This window comes from Diplotaxodon limnothrissa, linkage group LG4, assembly GCF_057381915.1.
Source record: "Diplotaxodon limnothrissa isolate DT_005_m linkage group LG4, D_limnothrissa_male_GT1.1, whole genome shotgun sequence".
Taxonomy (NCBI): Eukaryota; Metazoa; Chordata; class Actinopteri; order Cichliformes; family Cichlidae; genus Diplotaxodon; species Diplotaxodon limnothrissa.
The window spans coordinates 2,879,638-2,897,023 of NC_140599.1; the positions used below are offsets into that span (position 1 = coordinate 2,879,638).

The window sequence follows — 17,386 nt, forward strand, 5'->3', positions numbered from 1 at the left end:
GCTTACAGGGAGGAGGTCAGCGCCCTGACCCACTGGTGTCAAGACAACCATCTCACCCTCAACGTCGCAAAGACAAAGGAGTTGATAGTGGACTTCCGGAGGTGCAGAGAAGTACACACCCCCATCACCATCAACGGCGCTGCTGTGGCGAGAGTGAGCAGCTTCCGGTTCCTTGGAGTACATCTGGCTGAGGATCTTACGTGGTCAGTACACACAAACAAAACAGTGAAGAAGGCGCAGCAGCGCCTCTTCTTTCTCAGGAGACTGAAAAGATTCGGCATGAACCCCCGCATCCTCAGGACCTTCTATCACTGTGCCATTGAGAGCATCCTCACTGGATGCATCACCACCTGGTACGGCAACAGCACCGCCTACAACTGCAAAGCTCTCCAGCGAGTAGTGCGGTGCTCTGAACGGATAATTGGAGGTGAGCTTCCCTCCCTCCAAGACATCTACAGGAAGCGGTGCCTGAGGAAAGCGGGGAGGACCATCAAGGACTCCAGTCACCCCAGCCATAAACTGTTCAGACTGCTTCCATCAGGAAGGAGGTTCTGCAGCATCCGGTCCCGTACCAGCAGACTGAGAGACAGCTTCTTCCACCAGGCCATCAGACTGCTGAACACGTCATAGACACCTCAGCTTCACTACTGGAACTTTAACATTATGCACTCCATACTGTACAGTAATGCCACTGTTTTGCACATGTCTCACTCTGTATATTTTATTTTATATATGTTATTTATTGTTTACTCTATTTAATTTGTAAAATATGTGTACACACACACACACACACACACGTAGAAAAATATTTAGTATACACATCCAGGAATGCATATACTATTATATATTGTACATATATTTATTAGTTTCAGATGTAGCCATTCTTGTATTTTGCTTGTTTACATTATTGTATTTTGCACAACTCTGTTGCTTGTGAAGCTCGCACACAAGAATTTCACTCGCATGTGCTGTACCAATGTACCTGCACATGTGATGTGACAATAAAAGTGATTTGATTTGATTTGATTTGAAATCAGACCTTCAAAAACCTTCCGATAGGCTGATACAACACAAGTATGCCACCGTCTCCACCTTATTGGTCAGAAAGTTTTTCTTCCCAGTTGTAGCTGAACAAACAGAATCCATTCACTTACAATGCATTCAAGCTTGACAACACAATAATACACTTTAGTGAAGTTTCATAAAAGTGCTCATACTTACAGCATGTTACAGTTGTCATGTTACTGATGAGGGTTAAGCTCTATGTTTTTAACATTGTAATCAGATCTGCCAGGTCGGTGCTTAGACATATACCGGTGTCCACTACACCCAGCCTCCTGACTCTTTCTTTACTGCCAGCTGTCGAGAATCTGATGCCTCAGCAAATACTGAATAAATTTCGGTGCCACCGCTGCTGTCCACATTCATGCTCCCGTCAGGGTAAACCATAGTTTCCCAAACTTTCCATGTATTTTAAACTTGAGAATCCAAGTGAAGCCAAGATGTTTGCTGACTATTAGTCTTGTTTATGAAGTAGACAAACGAATTTTGTGTAGAAAGGATGAGGGCTCAGTGTGCGCGTGAGGAAAGCTTGCACGAGAGGAAATCTCCACTGGGACATGGAAAACTACCACATACTGACCTAAAGAGCAACGAGTACAGAGGGAGAAACAGCAGGAAGTGCAGCTTAACCACAGATTTGTAGCCACTCTTGCAGTTTAAACCAAAGACCAACAGAGAGTTGCACTAGGGCCAAAGTAGCAGGATCATTTTCTGTATTTGACTTTTGGTTATATGCACATGTGACCTGTTGGGGGGTGCAGATGTGCAGTATCTGCACCTTATATTTATATTTTATTTTATATTATATTTTTCTCTAACATCCATAAACATGCACACTCTGGTAAAACTAATTAAAGTTAAATACTTCTTTGTAAGATGTTTAATAAAGAATGATAAAATGGAAAAGTGCCATGTGTGTAGCTAAAAATAAGCCCCAGAGCGAACGCCAAGGCTGCAGTCTGGGAACCGGCGGGGCGGTCACCGCTGGGATGTGCTTATCAGAGTGTGGAAAGTTGTGGACTTTAAAGTGTTGAACTTTGATGGATAACCAGTTGTGTCTCAGATCAAACGTGCAGAATAAAATCTTTGCCATAACTGTTGGCATGAGAGTGATGCTCATTATCCCTTCTGGCAACATTTTGAATAGCACCATCTGGTCAAGCAAGGCCATGTGACACACTGAGCTCGTGATACTGGTTTTGGGCGGCAGTGATACGGACACTACTGGACTGAAACTGGTTTGAGAGTCTGCTAAAACGACAGCATGTAAGGACACAATGACTGTGTTTTAGTAAGTGTTTACCTGTTTTACTAAATGTACTTAAGAACTGCTGAGACCGTTTATAAACCTGTGTTTAAATTTCAAGAAAAGAATGATGCATTTGCATTTCTGTATTAATAGTTGGAACCGAGGAGGAAATATGAATATGAATGCAGCTGCATCGTTTTTTGCATTCATGATGTCGTTTTATTCAAATCAGTTTGTGTTAAATGCCCCAGACAACAAATCTGTTGTCGGTTTAATTTCAGAAAGGATGGCGCCACATCATGTGATCATTACAGCATATGTACAGATCTAAATGCATTTCATGTCCTATTATAGTTTTATTCACTTCAGATTAGCATCAAAGTTGTAGCCGCGTCTTTGCCCATTATGAGCCATAAAGTTGGACACTGTTGGAGACTGTTCTGCTGGTGATAAATGAAACGAGACGATCGTTTAAAAGGATTTTATTTTGAAATCTAACACCCATGTAGAGCTAACATTGATCGTAATAACATCGTAATAACATCGTAATAACATCGTAATAACGTCGTAATAACATCTTTACAGTTTGTGTAAACCCAACAGAAACCATGTTGTCCCAAAACGCTGCGTTTGTGTCCCATATGTAACACCGTGTATTATCCAACTTATTTCACATGGTTTAACTTGAACTTTAAAAACTACAATAAAGTTTTGCTGTATTACCAGTAACAAATCTTTTATATACACATTAGCTTGTTTAAAAAAACTGACTGAATTACCTCTAAACTGGTTCTAGGCTTTGTCACACTGGTCGCACTGGTGCGTGTCCATGGTCAGTAAGTGTAGGGTTGACTTAAGCTCGAGTTTGTGTAAACTGAACTGCTGCACCGATCACGTATCAGCGTCTGTTGGCGTGTTTCTGGGGTCGCTGGCTGGAGGCTTTCCCAGAAAGGTCACATGCGGCGCCAGCTTGTGTGTCGCCAAGCTCGACTTCAAAGCAAAAGCCCTCCCACACTGGTCACACTTGTGTGCTTTAACTCCACTGTGGACCAGTTTATGTCTCTTTAAGTTGCTCTGATGATTAAAAGCCTTTCCGCACTCCTCACATGTGTGGGGTTTTTCTCCGCTGTGGACCATCTCATGGATTTTTAAGTGGCTCATCCGAGTAAAAGCCTTCTCACACTGGCTACATGCGTATGGTTTGACTCCTCTGTGCAGGCGCTGATGAGTTCTCAAGCTGCTCATCAAACTAAATGTCTTTCCGCACTCCTCACATATGTGGGGTTTTTCTCCGCTGTGGACCATCTTATGGGTTTGTAAGTGGCCCATCTGAGTAAAAGCCTTGCCACACTGGCTACATGCGTATGGTTTGACTCCTCTGTGCAGGCGCTGATGAGTTCTCAAGCTGCTCATCAAACTAAATGTCTTTCCGCACTCCTCACATATGTGGGGTTTTTCTCCGCTGTGGACCATCTCATGGATTTTTAAGTGGCTCATCCGAGTAAAAGCCTTCTCACACTGGCTACATGCGTATGGTTTGACTCCTCTGTGTAGGCGCTGATGAGTTCTCAAGTTGCTCATAGAACTAAATGTCTTTCCACACTGGTGGCATATGTGTGGTTTGACGCCGCTGTGGCTGAGGTGATGTGTTTTTAAGTTGCTTTTCCGAGTAAAAGTCTTTCCACACTGGTCACAACTGAAGGGCTTTTCCCCACTGTGGATGCGCTGGTGTCTTCTGAGGTGACACGGGGCATGAAACTTCTTGTTACACTGATCACACCTGTAGTGCTCAAGTAAGTTTGCACTTGAGTGAGCATCTTCAGCCAACTGAGAGCACTGAGGTGTTGGGCTCTCTTTGGCGTCTTGTTCCTACAGCAACAAAGACACAGGCAGGGAGTCAGAAGCTTAATAAGTGTTTGAGTTAAATCTTGTTTTGTCGTGCCGGCCTCTCTCTGCTTCGATAAGAAACCTGTTTGTTGGATGATGCCCATAATAGTAACCTGTTGTGCTGTAAATTGTTTGGAAGCGTTTTGGAAAAGAAAGACTGTATTATTGCATAAAATACATTTAAACAAGTGCATCGCTGATTGCATCTTGTGGACATCGGTTCTACCAGCTGATTGCCCTGCTCAGTCTTTACGCCCGACCCAACGAGGGACAATCAAATGCAGAGGGGACAGTGCGACTTCACCCGTGCACTTGCACCTCTTGCACACAGTCCTCATTTACAAAGTGCTCTGCAAATCACCCCGTCCCTGTTACAGTGCAGCGAGCCAAAAATGAACCATTTAGTCCTTGGTGTAAGACCAGGGGTGTCGAACTCCAGGCCTCGAGGGCCGGTGTCCTGCAGGTTTTAGATCTCACCCTGGGTCAGCACACCTGAATCAATTGATTAGTTCGTTACCAGGAGAACTGGAAGTCATTTAACCATTTAAATCAGCTGTGTTGGAAATAAGGAAAGGTCTAAGAGGTTGAAGCCTTCGTCTTTCCATTTACTATTTTCTTTTCTTAACATGCATTTTGTTTCTCATGTTCTGGAAAACTGTAAATAATTACTAAAGGGTGGTAGTTAACAATAATCATAATGATATAATGACAATAAATGATGATCATTCATGAAAGTTGTACTGATAGACTTTTCACGTTTCCTAAAAGCAGCTCGGCCTTGGTTTGCACGGCACTTCCAGATGTGTTTATAAACTACGAACAATTTCACGTATAAAAGTCTGTAAAATGTTCGGACTCATGATTTATAAAAACGATGTTTTTCTCACCGTGTGTGAAGAAAACATTTTCTTCTTTCCAAGATGGCCGACTACGTTCCTCCGTCAGACTGCTCGACCCACCAACACCTGCCAGGAAAGAGCTTTATTAGGCTCCGGAGCCGAAATGCACATTAAAGTCACTTTACATCCAGATGACTTAGACCGTCCTAAGATAATAAACTTTTAGCCTGGTCTAGATTAAACTGAGCTGATGGCAAGATGGAGGATCAGAGGACTTGAAGCTTTAAATAATCCCTCAAGGAGACAGGTCTAACCTTTCCTTTGAAATATCTCTGAGGTAGCATGGACAACATACACGTGCAGATGAGAAATGACACCCTGATTCAATCATTCCCTCTCTGTAAACACTTTAACTGGGAAGCCAAGCTAAAGGTTAAATGATCAGCGGCTGTAGGTTTAGCTGTGCTCGTATGCCCGGACAATCCAAATATATAAATAAAGAACTGCACACAAACACAATTACACTACTTGATCTGTTACAACCGAGCGACATTACTTGTCAGCATCTGGAATCATGGAACTCTTTGGTCACGGTGAAGGAACAGTGTGCAGGGCTGTTTTTAAAATGAGGTTTTTCACCAAGCATCCTGATGGGCTCTTCCCAAGAGTTAGTGGACAGATAGTTGGAGGTCATGTTCCCAACAAGCAGCAACTGGTGCCGAGGATGAAAGGAACCATGAATGTGCTCAAAGCTAGATTGCGAAACCGCGATATCAGAAACACATCCTGCATGTGCTGAACTTGCTTTCTAGCAAAGCACCCTGGTTTGCAGTGTCCCAGGTGTAGGCCAGCACTGAGGATTGTTCTCCAGTCACTGTACACACAGTTTAAGGGAGGACAGCAGTTCCTACTTTGAAGGTAAACCTTAAATGATCAGCAGCCATGAGTTTAGTTGTGCTCGTACAAGTTATTGTCTCCAGTGTCTCTGCGGGTCCCTAACACTCCCTCACAAACACACCTGAGCTGGGAACATACCTGAGGGAGAGCAGCAGATGACAGCATGCAGGAGACAACAAACTAATCTAAACATATAAAACAACTCCAACCAACATCAGCTTGGTGGTTACCTTTGGAGGAGCCCAGCCCATGAGCTGTGCTGTGATGACTTATGGTGAACAGGTGTGCCAACAACTAAGAGCCGAGACACAGCCTCTTAAAGCTGTAGGACAAAAAACAGCACGTCCAGAGCACCTGAAGGCCAGAAGGTGGCAGCAGCAAACGGGTGTCAGGTACAATCTTCAGCTTCCATAGTATCTACAGATCATACACTCCTCCCTTTGCTCAGTGTTTTCACCTTCAGCACATAAAGGTGAACTTCAACCACACCAACAGACTGAAATATGTTCACCCACACAGACCTGGACCAGTACGCCTCATCTGTACTGGATTACATCTCCAAAACCACAGACAGTGTCACCACCTGACAGTGGGCAGGGATAGCTCAGTAGGTAGAGTGGTGGCACCATGATCGGAAGGTCGGTGGTTCGACTCCACTGAACGGCTACCCTGAGGTACCCCTGAGCAAGGTACCGTCCCTACACACTGCTCCCCGGGCGCTGCATTGGTGGCTGCCCACTGCTTCACTGGGTGAATGGGTTAAATGCAGAGGAACTATATCCCTACGGGGACTAACATGCACACTTTACTTTACACCCAGAAACGGATCACCATGTACCCCAACCAGAAGCCTTGGATGAACCGGGATCTTCGTCTCTTCCTGAAGGCCCGCAACACCGCCTTTAGGTCAGGAGATGCACACGCCTACAGTACAGCCAGGGCTAATCTAAAGAAGGGCATCAAAAAAGCCAAACACCATTACAAAAAGAAGGTAGAAGAACACTTCTCCAACTCCAACCCCCGACGCATGTGGCAAGGACTCCAGACCATCACAGACTACAGGACCACCAAACCCTCCCCCGCATCCTCTGATGTCTCCTTCCTCAATGAGCTCAACAACTTTTATGCTCGTTTTGAGCGAGGGAACCCCACAACCACAACCAAAGCAGACCACCAACCTCTGACTCTCTCCCCCACCGATGTAGGAGCGGTGCTGAGCAGGATCAGTGTCCACAAGGCTGCAGGCCCTGATGGCATCCCCGGGCGTGTTCTCAGAGCGTGTTCTGGGGAGCTTGCAGGAGTGCTCACAGACATATTCAATCTGTCCTTGGCCCACGCTGTGGTACCGGCCTGCTTCAACTCCACCTCCATCGTCCCGACACCCAAAACCTCCAACCCATCTTGCCTCAATGATTACCGCCCAGTAGCACTCACCCCCATCATCACTAAGTGCTTAGAGCAGCTGGTCCTAGCACACTTCAAATCCTGTCTCCCCCCCACCCTGGACCCCCACCAATTCGCCTACCGCCAGAACAGGAGCACAGAGGATGCAGTCTCCATCGCACTGCACTCTGTCCTCTCACACCTGGCAATGTTACGAGTTCAAATATTGGGGATGGAGACAAGAGGAAAAACCACAATAACAACACTGGTCCGGCCGGGTTGAGTCAAACGATGATTTTAATGATCACACGCGTGGGAGATGGACACCGTACGCAGACAGCATCAGATCTCAAAATGGTGGAGCATTGATCAAACTCTTATAGCCTCTGATGCCTCCACCTTATCATAAAAAGCCTAAACATTCACATGCTTTCTCTCACACGGCGCCTAAGCTACGACCTTGGCTCCCTGTTTATCTGCTCCTGCTGAGATGGGGCAGAAAACTCCAGCATGTTCTGTTCTCTTCTAATCAGACAAATAAGGCGATGACTTTCTGCGAACAGTATTTCTTATAACTCAGCAGTATAATGCATCATAAAACAATATCATTCATCCACAATAAATCAGCAGTCTAATGTAATGCAAACTAATGCAAGAGTTATCACCTTCTTCTAATTCAGGAGAATAATGCAAACTAAAACTACATAATAATTCACAATCTTTAATTAGGGGTCTAACATGGCATAAAATAATATTATAATCTCACAACAACAACAACACCTACGCCAGAATGCTGTTTATAGACTTCAGTGCAGCGTTCAATACAATCCACCCCTCACAACTCATCAGGAAACTGACAGACCTGGGCATCAGTTCCCTCATCTGCAAATGGTTACTGGACTTCCTGACCAACCGCCCCCAACATGTCCGGCTGGATAACCGCTGCTCATCTACCATCACAATGAACACCGGTGTACCACAAGGCTGTGTGATGAGCCCTTTCCTCTACTCCCTCTTCACCCACGACTGCAGACCTGCTGATGGTTCCAACACCATCATTAAGTTTGCAGATGACATCACGGTGATTGGCCTCATCAGTGCTTTGAGCGCTCAGATGAGTAGAAACGCGCTACATAAGAACCAGTCCATTTACCATTTGGGTAATAAAATTGCAGGTAACATTTCCAAGGCAGGTAGGAAAAAAATGAGCTGCTATCAGTGTATGTTTGTTTTAAGGTGAGGTGGCACGAACCCGCATGTAGGGAGATGTAACCTCGTACCTCAGAAGTGTCGATATGGGTGTATTTCCATCTGTACAGCAGTATTTAGTACATCCTGGTACTTGGCAGGATGTGCAGGAGGCAGAGAAAGAGCATAAGCTTTCAGCACCTGTTAGAAATGTCACTTTCCCACATAAGAAATAAAAGGTGCTCCACAATAGTGCTGCAATTGAATATATTTTGCAATGAATTGAAGCCCATGTCAGTATTCATAGAAGAAATTGTATATGAATGCACAGCTTCCTTACATGTGCATTTGTTTCATTTGCAGATCACGCCAGACAGCTCACAAAGTCCATGATGAGGAAGCCAACCATAGACAAGCTGGCGGCTAACAGAGAGGCTGATGTCAATAACTTTGTCAAGTTCATCACCAAGGACTCTATTCAGAAGTCCCTGGGGATGTATCTGGAGATGCTTAAGAGAAGAAAGGCTTAGAGAGGGGAAACATGTTTGCACACTTTGTAGCACCAGCTACAGATGTGATCTGACATCAGGCAGTGAGCAGTCTACATGTTTGGGGGATAAAACCCAGCATTTACCCCTCAAGGTGTTAATAAAAACACTCGAGGTTAGGGTGTGACTTTTTGTTTTGGTTTGAAGAGCCGTACACTCGGGCAACCTGCCGAGCCTTCTCCATCACTCAGCATTACCTGCAGTATGCTTACGCGAGCAAACTGCTAATTGTTGCAAAAGAGTCTCACATATGAAGAACTAACAGCAAATCTGACCTTTAGTGCATCTAAATGTGGCAAAGCCTTTGTCATCTCTAACAAATGTTTGGTTTTTACTGTGAAATATCCAAATAAATGTCTGGATTCATACATTAAATGGATTAAAACGTGTGGTTCTCATTCATTATCTCTGTAACTCAGACGTCTCTACATTCAAATGACAGCTGAGAATGTTAAAAATTCAGCGGACAACCAAATCAAAATGAATCTTGCATTCTTATAACAAGGAGCATTTTTCATTCTTTGTATGTTTGTGTTTTGGACAATTGAATCAATATACGACACTTCAAAAGGACCTGAGTGTCAGCGCAACACAATCGGCTAAACTTCAGGTGTGCAGTGTCTCCACACTTTTCACTGTCACGTCCTGTGTGTGACAGACATGAATGACCTCTGCTGTGGTGCTCCCTGTTTTCTTTGAGCACTACATTTACACATTTAAGAGTATTACCCTCAAATGTGTTTGGATTTGTCAGTGTGAGTCGTCTACTAAGCCTAAAGCTACAAGTCACTAATGTGACTCCTGGAAAAGTAAATGTTCTTTCATGTAAAGAGATGAAATCAGCACGTGTATTCACTTTAATATTACATCCTCGGGGGGGAGGCTAAGTATTTTGCAGCAGCTTGGTATTGAACTGCAAACCTTCCAATTAGTAGAACTGAACTACAGCAACCCCAACTCAACTGTTCAGCCAGGACAAGCAGTGCTTGTCTAGTCAGTTATACCAAAGCATAAGTGATGTGCTTCTACATCACTGCCATCTTGAGGCTGCAGTCAGCTATCGTCTCTCCAAGCACACTTCTCTTGGACGCTATTAGAAACTCTAGTGTCTCTATTTCCCAGGCGTCTTTAGCTTTTTGTATGCAGACAACCTGATTTTCCATTTCAGTGTTTAAAAATCACAGGTTAACATATGTGGTGAACACATTTCAGCTTTACAGGAGTAACTGAAGATGACTGATTGTATTACTCTACCGCTCTTTTATGTTTTTTCAACATTTTTGGCTCAGTTTTGCAGGTTAGTGTTTTGCTGTGTGTTTGAGCTGTTTTGGGAAATTAATTAAAAAACTTTAAACTCTGAAGACATTTAAGCAGACAAAGGAAGTGAAATAAAATACACACGCGTTATTAAAGGTTTCCAAATCAACAAAGGGTCTCAGTAAATGTTCCAGACAAATGTGCTCCACTGCAACAAGAAGCCGAATTCTTTACAACACACAAGTTTTCAGTGAAATTCTTTTAGTGGCTTTATTGTGCATTTGCATTTCATGAAGCTGTGGCTGACAGTAGTCCCCAACTGAATGATCATTGTGCTGGCTGCAGATTGAGCACGATGTGTGGAAAGCTTGTGGAAGTCACGGTTCAAGCAACGTGAGCCTAACCGCTCAGCTTCACCTCCACGGGGAAGTGGTCGCTGACAGCCAACGCCTGAGAGACAGAGAAACCGTTCTTTTAGTGGCTCACAGTTTGTGCTGCAGACGGCTTCAGTTTCCACAGGTTTCTTTCCAGTGCTGAAAAACTCAACGTGCCTGCATGGTAATGCCATCACTACAGTATACACTGCATTATGATTTTGTTTGCATCTCTGTGGTCGTTACTACAGCCACTGCTTTACAAAGTTGCTCGATTTTCTGTAGCTCAAAGCTGATATTAAAAAAGCAAAAGTGCTTTAAAACTGCATGATTTCTGATGGGGCGACTGCTTTGCCCTTTGTGTAGAATGCCTCTCTTCTGATTGGAGCTCAGTAAACATTTTGCTGACGAGTCTATGGTCTCAGTTGCAGTGAATACAGCATTATGTTAACTTTTTATATTGACGTTTCCATTAGTGTCAGCGGGGAATGAGGCAGGTTGTGCTTTTTAGTTCAAATGAATTCTTACAGAGATAAGGATTGAAATTCATCTGTTACCAGATCTTGTTTGAGATTCAGGTCCGTCATGTAGTTATACACCTTCGCACTATCTTTCACCACTCCTCTCATCATGTCCGCAGTGACCACAATCCTGCAAACACAGAAAGATGATTAGAGTTTAGAGTTTGCGTGCACACATCAGAACGACCTGCCACAATCTGTCTACCTGTCGTAAGGGCAGACAGTTTGCGACACGGTAGTGTCGGCCGCATCAGTGATCAGCCAATGGAAAGTCTTGTCAGTGAAGATGCGGATCTGCTGCCAGTCAGACCCGGACACATAACTACAGCCTGCGTTGAAGTCACCCAGCAGCACGATGTCCTGCAGGGAGAGTAGTGTGAGTCGCATTTACCGAATGTGTGTTTTTCCACCAAATAAATGATTTTTACTTGTAGGCTGTAAATACATCATTGTTCCAGCGAGCGCGGACATCTGCCACCACGTCATAGAGAGCATTTAGCTCCCGAACAGCTGATTCTGGGGAGGTGTGCTGAGGGATCAGAGTAAAGTCTCTCACAGCTACAGAAGAGAAGGGAACGAAGGAGTGTTGACAGTGACGGAGGCGCTTACACCGCATGAGAATGATAAAGGACTAGTGACTAACATGTCCCAGGAACTACCACGCACAAATGTTTGAATGAGGATCCACATCATTATCAGTGTGATGCAGAAACAGCTGTATAACTCGAGCCACAGCACCTACCAGTGTGTTTGGAGGAGAACATTACGACAAACGGCTCCCTGCTAAAGGCGTCTTGTCCAGTTTCCTCCGGGCCGTCGTCATAGGTGTAGCTTTTTGCCACCGATACCAGCGCCTCCCTGTGGAGAAAATCACCACCTTTTCATTTGCTGCCAGTGTGTACTTCATTTCTAAACATGTCCAGTTGCTTCTCGGGACAAATTTATTGTAGTTCTGCTTTTCCCCTTTTTTTAAATCACTTCTTCTGAATTCTGAGTGTGTATAAGATGTATGTTTATGCCAGAACAAAGACGGAGGATTTGCCGTTAAATTACTTCAAACATGCCTCAAACACTACAAACATGCTGGAAATATAAATTTTTAATCAAGTTGTTTTGAATGGTTATTTGAGAAACTTATGGGAGGTTCTTTAACCCTCTGAGGTCTAAGTGATGATGATCCAACACCGTCCAACACTGCTGAGAGATCACCGTCTCTGACTTCTTGGATCAGAATGACGTCATAGCGTTGGACAATCTGCAAAACACACATAAAAAATGAAAATGAATCACCTGATTGTCCATCTTGCAACATCACGTTTGTTTATATTTTACCTTGCACGAAAAAATTCATGTGTTAAGCTTTAGATTGTAAAGGCAACGCTACAGCTGTTGCACATCCAGTTATTTCATTGATCATTCCTTAAGCATAGAGGTGGGAATATTCTGGGAATATTCAGGTTTACTTCTGCAACAGGCCAAATCATCCAAAGCATTTCTCAAAATTCAGTTCAAACTATTTCAAAACGCACACACAAGATAACACTTCTGGATTGGTTTTGAAAGCACTCTGACCCAAATTGCATTACAAATGGGTGGATGTAAACATTTTGTACAAACTGTCATATCTACCAAAGAGGGAAAAGTCCCAGACCTTGGTAATGATGTTCATCAGAGTGGTGTTGGAGGCTTTGGTGTCTCCGAAGGATTTGATGTTAAAGGCTCCCAGCAGCAGCGAGTTAGAGAGATGCAGCAAGGTCAGAAAAAGCCCCAAAGTGCCCACCAAATGCATCCTACACCAAACAGGTCACATGTTAAAAATGACTTAGAAATCACATGAAACACTGACGCTTACAAATGATTTCATATTTATTTTACACGTATGTAAGCTAATGACTTCCCAGGTTATCAGGTTAATAATTTCCAGTTCCTGTGCATTAAAAACCGATTTGCAGGCTGAAGTAAGGCCTTTCCTTTCACTCCATATTTCTCTGTCATAAAGTCCAGTTTAACATGGAGTTTAGTCCAAAACAAAGCGGCTCATGTTCCACCATCTGCTGAGAGCTCATGACATGAGAGTGAGAGACCAAACACCTGCTCCTCTGGATGTATTTTTGGCAGTTTATCTAACATGCTATTTAGCGCGTCGCTATTTGCAGCATGTTGCAAGGCTTGGTAAAATATTATCCTTTTAGGACAATATATTACTCTGTTGCCCTGGTTACACCGTCCTGGAGCTGTTGTGGAAGACCAAAGGTTGCCAAATATGGAAACAGAGAGCTGCATTTATACTGTGATGGTTTGCATGTGCTGCTGAAATGTGTTTGTAAACGCACAATTACTGCAGGAAAAATGCACAAAAGTTACTGTAATGCTGCTGTAGCCTGAAACATCCACTCTAAACAAGAAACTGGCTCACAGTATTGCACCAAATACAGCTCAGATGTTTTTGTAGCGAGTGAGAGGTCCATACCTGCTCCTGTATGTCTGCACGGTGGAGACGCCTGAACTCGTGAATCTTCTGAAAGCTCCTGAAAAGCTTCTGAGCAGAATGGCGACCAGTGTCTCTTTTGAGGTTTTTATCTACCTGCAGGCGCATGTGACTGCAGGGTGCTGGGGAGGAGTACAGAGAAAAGGTGTGTTGTGGATGGGGTACAGATTTCAGGCTTTCAGGTTCTCACATCCCAAGATTGCAGTGCAACAAGGATAACGTTGCAACCTCAAATTCTTTTCTGCTCGTCATACAATAAAAACACTTCAGCATTGTTTTAACTTGCTGTTGTCCTGTTTGGCATTTGTGTGAAGTTCTGTCACACTTCACAAATGAACTCAGAATGAGTGTCGCAGTGTTGGGATGACCTTAAACTTTGGCAAAATCCTTACGGAAACTGAAGAAATTCCTTCAAGCAGTTTGAAAGATGCCTTGTTCATGAGAGCAGGGACAGACAAAACATAATATCTACTCTAGGTCTGCTCCAGCAGAGACACGTAACAGTCATTAACAATAACAACAGTAATATTGCTACAGCCTTGTTAAACTATCATCTGTCCCAGTGTTATATCTTGAAATCAGACCTTCAAAAACCTTCCGATAGGCTGATACAACACAAGTATGCCACCGTCTCCACCTTATTGGTCAGAAAGTTTTTCTTCCCAGTTGTAGCTGAACAAACAGAACCCATTCACTTACAATGCATTCAAGCTTGACAACACAATAATACACTTTAGTGAAGTTTCATAAAAGTGCTCATACTTACAGCATGTTACAGTTGTCATGTTACTGATGAGGGTTAAGCTCTATGTTTTTAACATTGTAATCAGATCTGCCAGGTCGGTGCTTAGACATATACCGGTGTCCACTACACCCAGCCTCCTGACTCTTTCTTTACTGCCAGCTGTCGAGAATCTGATGCCTCAGCAAATACTGAATAAATTTCGGTGCCACCGCTGCTGTCCACATTCATGCTCCCGTCAGGGTAAACCATAGTTTCCCAAACTTTCCATGTATTTTAAACTTGAGAATCCAAGTGAAGCCAAGATGTTTGCTGACTATTAGTCTTGTTTATGAAGTAGAGAAAAGAATTTTGTGTAGAAAGGATGAGGGCTCAGTGTGCGCGTGAGGAAAGCTTGCACGAGAGGAAATCTCCACTGGGACATGGAAAACTACCACATACTGACCTAAAGAGCAACGAGTACAGAGGGAGAAACAGCAGGAAGTGCAGCTTAACCACAGATTTGTAGCCACTCTTGCAGTTTAAACCAAAGACCAACAGAGAGTTGCACTAGGGCCAAAGTAGCAGGATCATTTTCTGTATTTGACTTTTGGTTATATGCACATGTGACCTGATGGGGACTGCAGATGTGCAGTATCTGCACCTTGTATTTTTCTCTAACATCCATAAACATGCACACTCTGGTAAAACTAATTCAAGTTAAATACTTCTTTGTAAGATGTTTAATAAAGAATGATAAAATGGAAAAGTGCCATGTGTGTAGCTAAAAATAAGCCCCAGAGCGAACGCCAAGGCTGCAGTCTGGGAACCGGCGGGGCGGTCACCGCTGGGATGTGCTTATCAGAGTGTGGAAAGTTGTGGACTTTAAAGTGTTGAACTTTGATGGATAACCAGTAGGGGTGCAACGATACACAAAATTCACGGTTCGGTTCGGTTCGATACTTTGGTGTCACGTTTCGATATTTTTTCGATACAAAAAAATGTTCATGCCTTTTTAATTTGTCATTTATTAAAATTATAAATATATATTTTAACTCAAAAGTATAGTTTTTAAATTTAACCCTAACCCTTGTGCATGTTTTTTATTTTGACAGCGAATGCGCACCTGCGGACCACTTATGTGCAGCCCTGGTTATTTAGCTCGTCATATTGCAGCCACAGAAATTCTTTTGTCCATGAAACCATAAAGCTGCACTTTCTTTTTGCCTTATAGTCTGATTTGTCATAACTTCTCCGTTTTGTGGTAAGCTTTTCTTTGGCTGTCACTTCTTCACCCTGACCTGTCTTATTTGGCTCAGCAGAACTGAAATGCTTTTACACGCACTCACATAAGCTCAGCGATTCTCTGCGCGATCAACCTCTCACATGTTTAAGCTGCGGGAGATTTCACTTGTCATGTTTGCATAGTAAGCTAACGATTAATAAGACGATGTCAGAGGAATTGGTGCACAAATTATCATCACTCACAGATCAGTGCTGTCGCTCTCTATACACAGTTCACACGATTGCAAAGTGAAAGCAAAAAAACAAGCGCAAATTCAAACGCGACTTCAATATGTCACATATTGACAGTGGCTCACCGATGCCAATGACATAATTACCCAGCTACATTTCTGAAAGAATGCAAAAGCATTGACATATATTTTTCCTACAATAGCCCGACGGGCAGGGAAGAGATAGATTTTGGTAGCCCGACTGAAAAAATCGCTAGCTCCGGGACGTCGGGCTAGCGATATTGCGAGCCCTGTATCTGATTGAGGAATCACTCATCTTTGGAAAAGAGAGTTTATTACAGAGAAATGTCTCTTTCCAAAATAAAAGCTATACTATCCGCTTCTTCTGGGCTATATTCTCAGCAGCATAAGGAGAATCATGTGCTAACAGCTGTCTAAATGACTCGGCTAAAGTTAGTAGCATGCTTGTTGTTTTTGTCTTTGCACTAGGATGATGTCGGCGTAAATGTGCAGTCATATTCGTTGTGTTCCCACTAGTGCTTTCAGGTTAATCTCGTTGAAATGACCTTAACGCCACAACACGGCAAATCTCCGTTAACGAGCTACCGCCGATCGCCCCGTGCATGGGGCTAGATGGCCAACACGTTAACGAGCTAACTGCGCTAACACACTAGTTCCCACCCATGTAATTGAGCATTGCATGGCACATCCAACATACTGTTTTACTTTAATCCATGACTCGCTTACCTTCAGGGTCATACGTCACATGAAAACCAAAATAATTCCAAACGCCAGATCTGAATGAGGTTCAATTTGCCTGTTGCAAGGAGAGCTTAGCTTCTGTCTCGCTAGCTTGCCCTGCGCTCTTCCTTCTGACTATGCTGTCTGTGTTGAGCGCTCAGTGGATCTGCGCTCGACAGTGCAGCCTAGGCGGAGTAGTCGAACACAGATTCTCTGAGCGCTCAACACAGACAGCATCGTCAGAAGGAAAATTGATAAAATAAATTACAAATGTTGTATTGTTCGATACATATGCGTACCGAACCGAAAGCACTGTATCGAACGGTTCAATATCGATACGAATATCGTTGCACCCCTAATAACCAGTCGTGTCTCAGATCAAACGTGCAGAATAAAATCTTTGCCATAACTGTTGGCATGAGAGTGATGCTCATTATCCCTTTTGGCAACATTTTGAATAGCACCATCTGGTCAAGCAAGGCCATGTGACACACTGAGCTCGTGATACTGATTTTGGGCGGCAGTGATACGGACACTACTGGACTGAAACTGGTTTGAGAGTCTGCTAAAACGACAGCATGTAAGGACACAATGACTGTGTTTTAGTAAGTGTTTACCTGTTTTACTAAATGTACTTAAGAACTGCTGAGACCGTTTATAAACCATATAAACCTGTGTTTAAATTTCAAGAAAAGAATGATGCATTTGCATTTCTGTATTAATAGTTGGAACCGAGGAGGAAATATGAATATGAAT

The 17,386-nt window shown here is 43.5% G+C and overlaps 2 protein-coding genes and 1 long non-coding RNA gene across 3 annotated transcripts in view; all 3 read right to left on the reverse strand.

Annotated features, from left to right (window-relative positions):
• LOC146633022 (uncharacterized) overlaps positions 1-6,185 on the reverse strand; it is a 48,836-nt gene extending 42,651 nt beyond the window's left edge. The window contains exons 1-2 of the mRNA XM_085352897.1: positions 6,165-6,185; positions 3,293-4,180 (exon numbers count right to left, since the gene is read on the reverse strand). Coding sequence (XP_085209023.1) covers positions 3,293-4,180; positions 6,165-6,185 — 909 coding nt within the window. The remainder of the gene's footprint in view (positions 1-3,292; positions 4,181-6,164) is intronic.
• Positions 6,186-10,579: 4,394 nt separating this feature from the next.
• On the reverse strand, positions 10,580-12,287 carry LOC146633027 (deoxyribonuclease-1-like). Its single transcript, XM_085352898.1, has 6 exons — positions 12,266-12,287; positions 11,948-12,082; positions 11,651-11,763; positions 11,411-11,565; positions 11,242-11,335; positions 10,580-10,760 (listed from the first exon to the last, which is right to left on the reverse strand). The coding sequence occupies exons 1-6, from the start codon at positions 12,285-12,287 to the stop codon at positions 10,710-10,712; spliced, it is 570 nt and encodes a 189-aa protein (XP_085209024.1). The 3' UTR covers positions 10,580-10,709.
• Positions 12,288-12,400: 113 nt separating this feature from the next.
• Positions 12,401-13,759, reverse strand: LOC146633028 (uncharacterized). The gene is made up of 3 exons (XR_014906134.1): positions 13,676-13,759; positions 12,857-12,995; positions 12,401-12,460 (listed from the first exon to the last, which is right to left on the reverse strand). It is a non-coding gene; the product is annotated as an uncharacterized LOC146633028 (long non-coding RNA).
• Positions 13,760-17,386: the final 3,627 nt, after the last annotated feature.

Coding starts and splice junctions, on each gene's coding strand:
- LOC146633027 (XM_085352898.1), bottom strand. CDS start 12,287: ATGTTTGTAGTGTTTGAGGCAT. Junction 11,336..11,410: donor ACTGTCTGCCCTTACGACAG/GTAGACAGATTG, acceptor CTGTGTTTGCAG/GATTGTGGTCACTGCGGACA. Junction 10,761..11,241: donor TGAATCTCAAACAAGATCTG/GTAACAGATGAA, acceptor TCTGTCTCTCAG/GCGTTGGCTGTCAGCGACCA.